We start from the raw sequence: 13,038 nt of genomic DNA on the forward strand, positions 1-13,038 counted from the left end.
TAAAAACTTGATTCTGGCAATATTTTAACGAGAACCAACCACTGTGTTCTTGCCAAACTAGAAGAGACCCTCTGTGCTTCAGTTTCCTTTCTGCACCTTGTAAAAACATTTGTATTTCTTCTTGTCTGCAATGCTGGCCATGTTTCTCCTGTGTGGAGATATTAACTGTACATTATTTTATCTTTATTACTGCTCTTTTGTGTCTATGTTGGCTTCAGGACAGAGTATGGCTCAGAGGTAAGCTTTTATATCACAGCAAAAAATTTAACAGCTCCTCAGCCTTCAGTACACATCCCCTCAGCAAAGAGCTCGCAGTGCAAAACAGAAGCTAATAAATCATGCTTCCTTTTAAATAAACAGAATTAACTTGCCCTAAACACTTCTGATGACAAATAAGGAATAACTGAGACACACAGTGTCAGCAATAAGCACGCTACTGCCAAGCACCCTGAACCCACAGGAATGTTAATGGTTTTTAAGCATTGTAGAGAGCAGGAGGGGAAGAAATATATTTGTTAAAAAGCACAGTCCATATCCTCGGGTGGTAGGCAGTGACGGAGCTCCAGTGCGGTGTTAATTGGTACAACTGCCTGGCGAAATGTCTCTAAAATAACAGGCACTCCAGTTCAAGATGCGCTGTTGTTTCAAATACCCATTGTATAATCCAGACAGTAGCTGGTTTATTAAAGGAGGAGGGCGGAGCACCGGGGAGGCAAAGGGAACAACAGGATTTTCCACGTGGGCACTAATCGGGCCAGCGGGCAACAGCAGAGCCCCTTTTCCCCCAACAGGCTGGAGCTTCTGATGAATTTAATGTTCTCTGAAGATCATCTCACTTGAAATCAAACTCACTTATGACCTTTTCTCCAAGCAGCAGGACAACAAAATCCATAATGCAAAGGCAGTCAAACAGAAGACGATGTGATCTTTTTTTTTTAATGAATGTTTTATTCATGATCTATTTGTAAAAATGTGTAAAATAACATTCAAATATATTTGATTTGTTGACCGTAGCTAAAAATATAAAAATATACTTGACAAATGCATAAATTAAATTGACAATAGTGGCACAATTCTGTGTTCACCCAGTGTTTGTTAGGAACACAAATATAAGTAATTATATAGCATATGAGAATGGAATATGTGCTGAAGATGTTTTTCAGACATTTTACTCCAGGCACTGGCAAAGAATTTATGGCAAGCCACACTTCGAAATCGTGGGTTTTTTCACTATAAGATACCGCCCTGCTATAGAGCAATATATATTTAGCTACTTGACGTTACTTACAGTATTTCTTTAGCTTTCAAATAAATGAGGAAACAACCAAATCATCATGCATATCAATCTACCAGCATCATTGACACTGTACGTGCCCAAATTCCACAGTATTTGCTAAATTTAGTTACTCCGTAGTCTCCAGTATTTCCTGCCGGTTTTAAAAAATCAATCCCCAGTTTGAACCATCTGTTGATCTGTGAGGTCATGGATACACACCAGTTTGCTTTGGCCATAGCAGTGCTACCAACAGGTCAAGAGACTGAGTTTGTCAGCCTGAGAGGGACAGCTGAGGGCACGGGGTCCACAGTGAGCTGCCTCAGTACGGGGGTGCACGCTCACGTCCTGTTCAAAGTTGCAGCCTCCTGGGTCTACAGATCCCAGAGCTCACAGCTCCAGCGCCTGAACGTCTGTGACAGGGCCACCGGCATCATTTTATATTGCATTACGTTCACACACAAACTGCATGTCTGAAGTACTGAAAGAAATCTGAACAAATGCAAGCACCTGCCATGCCACTCCTCGGCAGCAAAGCCGCAGCTGCGGCAGGCTGCATCTCTGAATGTCAGAAGCATTTCTCCGATCTGTGACTCCGGAGGAGGTGCTCACTAACACAGTGATTAGATGGTTACTATTCTCATCCCTCCAGCCCATATATTAACTCCCAGGCTGAGGAGCACAGCTAAGTGCTCATGTACTCCTGTCTGTCTAGTGTTTAACTTTTTGCTTTCAAAGTCAAAGCGTAAATAACCGTATATAATATATAATATAAACTTAAAGCTCACACATTTTCTTTTCTCTGTTCTACAACTGAAAGGAAATTCATAGTATATCATGGCATAAAATAATATTTCTGGCAATTTTAGGCACGTATATAAGCTATATAAATAACTATAGCAGCAGAGAAAAATGTATAAAGTTGCACTTTTATGACATCTTCACAGTATGCCTATTTCTCTCACCCACTTCTGTGTTCCATTAGTAACAAAAAATATCATTTATCAACTCCAGCTATGCAAAATCTTCTTTTTTTTTTTCTACAATCGGTAGTGGATCTTGTAAGTGTATTGCACAGATTTAAAAAAAAAAAACATTTATTACAATTTTTTCATTATTAAATAACTTTCAATACAAAAATTTGAACTAACCTAAAAGCCCAACCCTGCAAGTGCTTCAAAAGTGGCATGATATTCTTCAGGCAAGCATTCCAGTTAGCTTTCATGAAAGTACTCAAGTAGCTTTGCGGACAATGTAAGAGATTCACAGGGCTGGGCTCCAAGTGTGCAAATCTTAGCTTATGGATCAGCAACAACACTAGCCTTGCTTTATAACATTATTACTGGGAAACATCAAGAAGGGAATGCTGAACATCATTCATGGACATTCAAAAGAGAAACACCCTCTTCAGCAGAGGATGTCTTTTTCCATAAGAGCTCTCTCTGTTCAGTACACAGGCTCCTTCAAGTTCATTCTTGTTACATTAACAATTTCCCATCAGTCCTGTTATTCAGCTTAAAGGCACAGTAAATATAATTAATTATGGTAATAAGTAGGTGTCTTATATTTAAAAAATGCTACATAGATACTTTTTATTTATTCTCAGTGGATTTACACTGGTTTCATACGATCAGAATTGGCTAGAAAGCAGAACCAGAGCAGTAACGTGTGTGTACAGTCTAACGCATGACCTGGCCAGGCAGAGATGTAAAGCTGCTCAAGAGCGTTGTGCCAGAGTGTTTAAGGTCATCTGTCACGCTATTAAGTGATGAGGAGGAAGAGGCTTATGAACTGTGTCCATTATTAGCCGAGAGAAAAGACGAAAATAGCTGTCTGCTATAACCCCATCATTTTGGGTGCAGATTCGTGAATGCTGTAGGTGCAGAGGAGGGAGCTGACAAACAACGTTAAAAGAAAGAACAGGACAACATGTGTCTTCCTGAAAATGATCACCAATGTGCATACACAGTATACAATCAGACCTGTGCCCTCAGATCATATATTATTGAGCGACTTCCATTTCCCTCAGCAGAAAAAAATGACACAGTAATACATAGTGTAAGATAATTTACAGGGTACATTTGGTACGTCTTCACAGTGTAATTGTACTGCTGGTAACTAACACGGTGATCTTCATTCCTCAGCTGCTGCTGCAAAAAGGAAGGACTAAATGCAGCGCACGTAACACAATGGCAATTTTCACGATGCCCCAAGTTCAGCTGTTATTAGCAAGGTCAATAATCGATCTGAAGCTGCCATGCTTGTTTGTCCTTGCTTGCTAACCTACAATCTATCTAGCAAAGGGAACAGAGAAAAAAGGGGCCTGCAGAAAATGTACACATTTCTTTGTGGTTTTGCTTAGATTTCCCTCTGCGAAAACGGCTTCCACGATAATGCTAGCTCCGTTCTTCAGATCCCACTAAGGGTGGTGAATCTTGAGGTTTGTCTGGGGCCAAAGAGGATGTACAAGAGGAATGAGCAGTATTTTCATACAGAGACACCTAAAAGGTTAACCAAGCTTACATGTTCCGAGCAGCTGTGAAAGCTGATATGAAGGGTGGAGGCTTCTGAGGCACGTGAGGATATTGGGTCAGGAAAGGATGAGACTCCAGATGGAGCAGGAAGGAGGAGGGACTCTCAGGCTGTTTCCTTCTCTCTAGGAAAACCAGAGTGACATGGACGTGCATAGTCCTGCTGGTTCTGCTTTAGAATGATTTAAGAAAACTATGTCAGAGTTGCCTTACAGATTTCTTCAGTCATTGTCAGGCAGGTGTTCCTCCTACAAGGAGAGTGTGGCCCCAGTAAGCCATGGTGAAATCACAGTAGGTAGCCTCGGCCCAGGGCCAGAGCAGTTCCTCACTTAGGCACTTAGGTGTATTGGCCAGTTCTCCGGAGGCCTTCAGAAATATTCATTTATCTCCAAAATAAAAGGAGAATTTAGGCACTTGTCTTCAGTAGGAGGCAAAGTTTTCTCTAGGTGAAGTATGGGGAAACATATACAAGGAGAACTATCAAGCCCTTCCTTCTTGTGATGGAGAAGAACTGTGTACTGCCTCTTCTCTATTTGTCCAAAGAGTGTTTTATAAAGACAAAGAAGAGCTGAATAGAGTGTTCAAATCTCTTGAACGGGAAGCCTCTTTGCAGAGGAGAAAGGATGTGCCTGATCCACTTGGCTGGGTGGGGTACTTGGTGAGTGTTTTTCAGTTGTACTTCTTGCTTAATCACTAAATGCTTTGAGTCATCCGATGACAGCACAGCCCTGTCAGACTGCATCCCCTGGTTTACCGATGAGCCTTTTTCTACTCAAACTGCCCTTGTGATGGTGACATTTCTAGGCAGACATGCTGGGGCCACATCTTCCCATTGTGAAAGCAAGTGGCATTCGAAGGAGATCAACACTTAGGCCAAGGCAGCTACACTGCAAGCAGCTTAAGGCTAAAGCCAGTTGTGTAAACTGTGGGATGTATACCTTTATATGTCTTTATTTCAATATATTTATAGTCTATTTTTTTTATATGTCATGGTAGAGCATTGTTTTTAATGAGCTATGGAAGTTGCCAAACTTCACATCCTTACAGGTCTGTTAACAGGAATGTCTGAGGTGTTTCCTTGAAGGCTCTTCTTATTATTCTTGTAAGCAAGTGAAAATGCACAGACACAGGCTGTGGTCTGATTCTGCTCTCTTAAACCAGTGTAAAAAAATCAGAACATGACCTGTCTCCCCTCAAAGCATGTGTGTGAGGGAAAGCTCTGCTAGATTTCACCGCAGCATGTGTTGTTTGATATTTTTCTACTATGTCACGTTAGACTGAAACAGTTGCTTCTAGTGAGGTGGATCCTGTTTTGCTTGGCTGTTAACGAGTTCTGTAAAAGGTATGTCATTGTGTTATGGGTTATACCCATTTTCATCAGATCACAAGCAGGAAGTTTAAAGTGTGGATTAGCATTGTAATTCCTATACAGGACTACTGTTCCCTTGCTTAATAGTAGCTTATTTCATCTCAAAAACACTAACTAGTTAAAAAAAAAAAAGTTTTCCTTATAGGATTTTTCCTGTGTGTTACACGCCAATACATCATCTGCCGCAAAGGCAGCAGTCCTGTTAGCCATACAATTTAAAATAGTTTATGTAGAACAGTTCATAAAAACTGCAAAAAAAAATAGTATTATCTGAAGCTTAATATTAATATAAACAATATAGAAAAAATACATATTTACACAATGCCAAAATACAATTATATACATTAATATCTATTACATTTAAATTATATAACTTTTTAAAAAATCACCAGACCAATAAATTATACACAGTCTCAACAGAAAGGTCTGGCACCTTTCTAGTGCATGAAATACATACATAAAAAACCCAAACAAAACCCTAGCTAACAAATGTGGTCACAAAAGCAGTTGTCTGCAACATTCTTAGTGCCTTGAATAAACAGCATCTGAAAGCAAGGAAAACTGAGATTAGAAAAAACAAAACAATCCAGGTGGCTTCATGTTCAGCTCTGTCACCTGACTACAGTGCTCTGAAACGTGGCTGCATGGCAGCAGCGCTGGTTGGTGACTGATGCGACAGCTGAAGAGCAGATCCCACCTCTGCTTTGGCTAGCACTCCCAACTTGTGGAACCCTGGATATTTCAGTCCTTGGCCTCCTCCAAGCCTGCTCTACCTGCTGATGACACCTCTGATTTCTACGGGCTAGATCAAGAAAATTATTTTGATCTCTCATCATGTAATCTCAATTCCTAATGAATAAATCTGAGGAGCTACCGAGATCCTGCTATCCAAGTCTGAAAACTTCTACAGCCCTTAGGAATCAGCTCTACCAGAACACAAAGGCCACTTCTGCTTACAGCTTCTCCAGACTGGTCCTCCAGCCACGAGAACAGAAGGTGAAGGGCAATGCTAGTGCCAGGTTTGCTAAACCTGCAACTCTTATCCCCAAGGGACCAGATACAGGCTAGGAAAAAGAGCCTACAAGGATGGAGAGTACGGAGAGAAAGAAAGAGCACAATCTTGGACACATACATTATCCTGTCAAGGCAGATGGGAAGTCTCCTAAAGCTGCCTGTATGGTCAACAGCAAATGAGTGTGATTCAGGACAGAAACTGAAGTCCAGGAATGACAGAAGAGCCCAGTGAGCCCAGCTAGTGGCCGCAATGTGCTTAAAAGTGGATGGTGTAAATACTGGTGAGGTAAAGGAGGAAGCCAATATCATGATAGGAAAGGGGTTCAGTTCCCCCAAAACCGGGGAGGAAGAGATGTCAGAGTGACTACTCATAGAGGAAATAAAGATGCAACTGCAAGAGTGACAAGAGCAAAGGAGTGGAGAAATGAAGGTCTAGAAAGAGAACAAGTATCAGTGGCAAGGGATAGCACAATTTCCCCCCTCGATTACATTGTCAATGAGCTATTACATTTGAAACACTTCACAATTTGACAAACTTGCACTTACCTCTGTGATACTCTGGATTCACATTTTCATATATTGGAAACAAGGGATTTTCTTGTTCACTGCGAAGTTTTCTGGCTCTTAACACATCTCTCACACATTGATGTAGATACACATATTGACACTGCAAATTAATTTTTTTTTAAGTCACTCTGGGAAATTTCATAATTTAATTTTCTTTATTGTGAAAAATCATCACAGGCTAACTCCCTCACACAAAACCAAGGGTGGTGTTAAATATGAAAATATACTTCTAGAATTAATCTCCTTTTCACACCAGTAATACAGTAAACTTTTGTGATAATCTGTTTTCAGAAATGCTATCAGTAAAACATAAATGAACATAATGTGTTTAGACGGATCATGCCATGAGTGAAAGCTCTATCAACTGTAAGGGGGAATTTGATACGATGCTGTGTTGGATAGCTACTACTTCCGAGTGCTTTGGTATAAAGTATGTGTAACACAACTAATATGTACAGGGAAGCACACAGGATAACACTAGGAACGAAGGTCTTCACACACATCAAACAGAGTTAGTGGAGCAGATCTTTTCTTCCCCCTCTTCCCACCTCCTTCACTTTTTCTTAAAAGATGTGTAACAATTACTTCGTAATTCACTGCTCACTGCAAACTCTGAATCATCATAAAACTCCAGGATAAATTTACTTCATTTTCTTGCAGGAAGATGAGAGATAGTATTGCTTGTGCTCCAAGATACCTTGATGAATGGCAGTTCCAAATCAGAAACCATATACAGATGCAACTGACAGTACAGATTAAGAAGGCTTGCTGAGAATACAGCAGCTCAGTGGCCGTGCACTGACTCAGCTACGTGGTCAGTCTACAAGCATGTTACAGTTCAAGCAGGGTGACGATGCATGAGCTGCCAAAGCTTTCTGTCAACCTGTCTCTAGGATGCTGATGGTGAATTCTTCCAGGGGCAGGACTGGTTACAACAAGGATCTGGGTAAGACATGAACCACTGCTGGTTTGGGGCAGAAGTGCATGTAGTGGTGGTAGTGGGAAGGTGGGGCTGCCTTTTGAATTAGATGTCACATCAAGCTCGTGCCAAAGGTGAGCTTTGAATCACACAACTTTAATTGTCTATAAGCCTGGTGTCAAATTTAGGCTCTTTTTTCCAGCTAGGGAAAAGAGCCACCCTCCTTAGACACCCGTCTACCTTTGCAGACTACGGCTGATGGGAACGTAGGTGAGATGGATCTGTCTCTGAGGATGCCACAACTAGGCTGAGAATGTGTCTCCCCTCCAACAGAAGGTCTTCTGTGATTAAGATAGTTCCAGGAAATCTCTCTTCTGTATTTCCAGTTGAGTCCCTCTTTATACTCATGTGAGACTTTTACATCTATCAGGAAGCGCTGTCACTGCTATTTTCATTTCCAAATTGCAACAAAAAGCTCCATTAGTATCAAGCTACAGCCAGACCCATCAAACTTGTTCTGATTCCTCTATTAGCATTTCACAGGGAAAATGCAAAGACAGCATCCACAACTTGCCTTTATTAAGCCAGCTCCTAAAGTGTTTAGCTGCTATTAGTGTAAAGTGATTTTCTTCAGTTTTAAAAGCATAGAAAGAAATCCTAAACACGTACTTTTTCTGCACTTCGAGAACAAACGTACTTACTTTTGCATAGTATGTTAGGAGAATGCTGATCAACTTTCCAATACCATTAATGAAAATGACAGAGCAGCTCAATAAATAATGAACTGCAAAGCCGCAAGGTCACAGTGCTTAGAATTTTTAAATTATGTACATCTAATTTTCTCTGCCCTCCATCCCTTTCCCCCATGACGTCGACCTATCTGTCTGGCTTAAGCTTATCTTCCAAACCCATCCCTGAAGGACCTATCTCTGCTCAAAGCTCATTTACTGGACACTGCACTAAAACAACAATGTGCTGTCAAGTGTCTGCTGCCTAGCACTGCTGGGGTGATGGTGGGCCCATACCAACAGGAGAAATCAATAGGAAGCATAGCTACTGTTTGTTACGGTTTGGACCCACTGTATGAGAGCCAAGGGAGACAACCCTGAACTAGAAATTCTCACAGAGCTAAAATATATCTAGCTAGTATTTCATAGGGGAGTAACTGTGAAGTTCTTTGAAAGCCCTTAAGATGGGAGATTGATTATTGTATACTGCAGTTGGTGTGGCTGTATTGTAGGCTATCCAAAACTTACCTCTGTCTGAACCATGTGAACCCGGTGAAGCCTTAGATCATGTACTGCTGCATAAATGTCGACAGTGTCCTTTGAATCCAGCTGCTGCAGAATTCGGTCCAGTGCAATGAATGTGCCAGTCCTGCCAACACCAGCACTGGAAAAGAAAACAACCCAAAAGATTTAAAAGGAGATGGATCACAGCATTCACTGCCTTCATGTGACACTTTTGTAAAGTTCAGATCTCCAAGGTGAGAAGCTCATTGTTCAAATGACATCTCTGGGACTTCAAACACATTATAGTGGAATTTGTTTAGGAAGGAGGAAAGGACAGTGATGCTTGTGGTATCTCTGCTACTGCCCGTACTGCCTTCTGCTTTGGATTAACTCAGTTATCAAGAGACTCTGAGAGACTACACCTGACTGTAACTTTTAAACTTCTCCTCTCCATGGATGAACCAGTAGTCTTGATTCTAAAAGATAAGTTGGCTTCTGCCTTTTGGAAAGATGAAGTATCCCAGAGTTCCCAGTAGCTGAAATGCTGGGAGGTGGGGTTTGGAGACAGGAGGCTGGAAAGAGGAAAGTTGACCTGCTAGTAATACAGTAGGTATCTGACATGTTGTAGCCCACAATGTACAGGCAGACACAGGTGAGGTCATGTAAGATAGAGGCCTCAGCCCATATAATGGGTAGAGGGGTCAGATACTACGTTCAGGTAGCACCAGTGAGCCTATGGCTTTATCAAATGGTACACACAGCACCACACTGCACTCTCTCTCTCTCACTCTGTAACCCTATATTCTGCTGCAGCTGGCCAGTGGATCATGGATCAGGTAGTTCATATATGTTTGTAGGGGTAGATCACGCAGAGGAAAAAAACTGCAGAGGAAAAACTGCAACCCTATGGCTGCCAGAGATGGCACAACAGCAGAAGAGCATGAGAAAGCAGTAAGGAGAGGCAGTCTCAGTCAGATCCGGGGCAAAGATGGATCTGCCAGCTATTCTCAACATCCATATGTAGCCAGATTCACCCCTGGGTTTATCTTACCTTTTCAGAGCACTCCTTTGTGATTCAGATGTTGGGCTGCAACAGGGGCACGTGAGCAATTTAAGAATGCAAAAGCTCATGAGCAGTGGCAGCTGCTGACACTGTTAGTGCTCTCCAGTGGTCCCACAGGGACACAGTGGCTCCCTGAGAATAGTTTTCAGAGCATCTCCAGGGTGAAGTTTTGAGCGAGTGCAGAGCAGCCTTGGGAATGCTGCTCTGATGTATCTGGAGACTTAAGGCCATGTGCTGGTTTTGGCTGGGATAGAGTTAATTTTCTTCATACTAGTTAGTAAGGGGCTATGTTTTGGATTTGTGCTGAAAATAGTGTTGATAACACAAGGATGTTTTAGTTACTGCTGAGCAGGGCTTACACAGAGTTAAAGTCTTTTCTGCTTCTCACACCAACCCACCAGCGAGCAAACTGGGGGTGCACAAGAAGCTGGGAGGGGACAAAGCTGGGACAGCTGATCCCAACTGACCATAGGGATATTCCACACCGTATGATGTCATGCTCAGCATATAAAGCTGGGGGAAGAAGAAGGAAGTGGGAAACGCTCAGAGTTATGGTGTTTTTCTTCCCAAGTAACCATTACGCGTGACGAAGCCCTGCTTTCCTGGAGGTGGCTGAACACCTGCCTGCAGATGGGAAGTAGAGAATTAATCCCTTGTTTTGGTTTTGCTTGCCTGTGTGGCTTTTGCTTTACCTATTAAACTGTCCTTATCTGAACCCATGAGTTTTCTCACTTTTACCCTTCTGATTCTCCCCTGTCCCACTAAGGGGGAGTGAGTGAGTGGCTGTGTGGTGCTTAGTTGCCAGCTGGGCTTAAATCATGACAGCCCATCAGCTATCTCTCAGGTTTGGTGGCTGCCCACAGCCTAACAGGGATGAGTATTTGGGATCTTCCTAAGGGTATGTAAAAGGCTCAGTGCTGCTGAGCTTTCGCTGCTGTACATACCTGCAGTGCACAATAGCTGGTCCCGTGTCTGGGGTCCTGTTGATATAATCCCTTACAGTTCTGACAAACTGGATCAAGGACTGAGTGGTCTCAGGCACACCATGATCTGGCCAGACAGTGTAGTGAAAGTGACGAATGAGCCTCGTTGAGTCAAGTTGCTCTTCCTGTCAGGATACAAAAGTGTGGGTCATCAGAACAGATGTGAGTGGAAGGGACACACACAACATGCACCTTCAGAGCAAACGCTACAGCTGCCACCAGAGATGAGCTGAGTAAGATGCAACTGTGCTACAGCAGAAGAAAACTTCCTGATTTGGCCTTGCAGGTGTTTTTACGCCAATTAATATTTAAAAAAAAAAAAAAAAAAGATGAACGCAAACATACACTACAGATTTTAAACTCTCGTATTGTCCATTCTGGGAGCACGGACTCAGACAGCATCTCAACGATCAGGTCTCCATAGTACAAGGAATCCTGGTCAAGGGGCCAGTAATGATCACACTTCACCTGCAGGGATATAGAAAAAGACGGATTCAGTGTCAGTAACAGCTGTAAAAAATGCCTCCATCCAGCACTGGCAGAAGCAGACTTCAGACCTCCTGTGCCTGAGGATGAAGGAAGAAAGGCAGCAGCTGAATTCAGAGGGAGATGCCACGTCAGCTCAACAAACAGGGCCTGGGATGAGAATGGACTAGGATGGGGCTGTGAATCGGAAGTTCTCATCATAAATGTTTGTGACTTCCCTGATGCCCTCTTGTGGATGCCACAACATTTTCTGTGACAACTCTTCTGAGAGCTCTGCTTGGATGAGAGCTAGGTCTCCAGTGCCCACTTCCCCACCTCTTGCTGAGACATTACAGTGTGGTCTGACTCAGAGCCAGTGAGGTGCAGGAGGAGACAGGTGGCTGCCTGTCCTACATCTGCTTTCGCAATCTCCTCAAGAAAAACGGTAAACTGAAAGGAAATTTCCCTGTATGTGCCACTAGATGATCACTACTTCAAGTTGGTTTTATCTTCTTACAGATCTAGTCCCTGTCTTACAAACGGTGCAGGATGTGGTCATACAGCTGGATTGCTGAGACAGCTCAGTAACCTACTGACACTCGACACGCGCACTCAGTAAGACTGTTAAGTGTATGAGTGGTGTCTCTGCTTACTGCATCATGGCTTACACACCAAAGAGAATTCCATGTATTTAATGATCAACATTTGCTCTCCAGAGCTTACATTTAAAGCAGTAGTTGATTTGAGTTGATGTGACAAACAGATATTTTTTGCTGATGGTTGTCCTTACGCATGCTTAAGGGGATTATACTAGTACTAGTGATTGAAGTGCTGGATTAGAGACCAGAAGCACTGAGCTCTGTTCCTAACTCCAGCTCTGAAATTTCCCCGTGATCTTGGGATGGTTACTGTACCCCCACCTCACAGCCTTAATCTGTCTCCAGTCTTTAGATTATAGCTCTTATCTCTTACTGAGTATCTCTTCAACTGGAGCCTTTGGCATTACTCCGACGCAAGTAATAATCATAAACCTTTAATAGATGTTAAAACAGTCATTAATAATAAAGAAGAGTCACTGCTCACCCGGCCCTTCTCAACACACTGGGTTACCATCACAATATTATGAACATTTTGTTCCCATGCCATCTTCCAGAACTCATCTTTGGTGCCAGGCAAAGGGCCCTGAGTCGCTATGTATTCCCTGCGGAAATTATTGCCCTGCAAGTAAAGAGAACTCCATTAGTTTCCATAAATGCAGAAAAACAGATCTTCTAGCAACCAAACAAGCCATGGGGTTGCAGGCAGGGCTCTGCAGCAACAATGCCCTTGCTAGGACAATAGTTTTGAGAGCTAAATTGTTGCCTTGGACCAGCAGAAGGCTGGTTGGAGCAGAGAGAAGGAAGAGACTGTGGCAGTGTATCTAAATACTGTTCTTTTTGTGGCAGTCAAAGCTTTTCATTGTTCTATTGTGTTCAGCACAGTCTCAAGCAATTTTGGCACTACTAAGGGTTTTTGTTTTATTTACTGTTTTTAATACATTAGCTGAGTTCTGGCTTGAAATCTGAATTGCTAAAGCCACTGTTATTATCAATCACAACTCTCTGGCAAAGGGCATTATTGTA

General features: G+C 42.4%; 1 protein-coding gene across 3 annotated transcripts in view; it reads right to left on the minus strand.

The window, feature by feature from the left end:
• Window positions 1–927: 927 nt before the first annotated feature.
• Window positions 928–13,038, minus strand: part of PTPRB (protein tyrosine phosphatase receptor type B) — a 65,442-nt gene continuing 53,331 nt past the window's right edge. For 2 of the 3 annotated variants that reach the window (XM_086749289.1, XM_086749299.1), the window contains 6 exons: window positions 12,500–12,634; window positions 11,297–11,419; window positions 10,913–11,076; window positions 8,930–9,065; window positions 6,734–6,854; window positions 928–5,718 (listed from right to left, as the gene is read on the minus strand). In XM_086749289.1, coding sequence (XP_086605415.1) covers window positions 5,696–5,718; window positions 6,734–6,854; window positions 8,930–9,065; window positions 10,913–11,076; window positions 11,297–11,419; window positions 12,500–12,634 — 702 coding nt within the window. In that variant the 3' untranslated portion in view covers window positions 928–5,695. The other variant, XM_086749281.1, reaches the window with a different exon arrangement.

This window comes from Chlamydotis macqueenii, chromosome 1 (genome assembly GCF_036417535.1).
Source record: "Chlamydotis macqueenii isolate bChlMac1 chromosome 1, bChlMac1.mat, whole genome shotgun sequence".
NCBI classification, from domain to species: Eukaryota; Metazoa; Chordata; class Aves; order Otidiformes; family Otididae; genus Chlamydotis; species Chlamydotis macqueenii.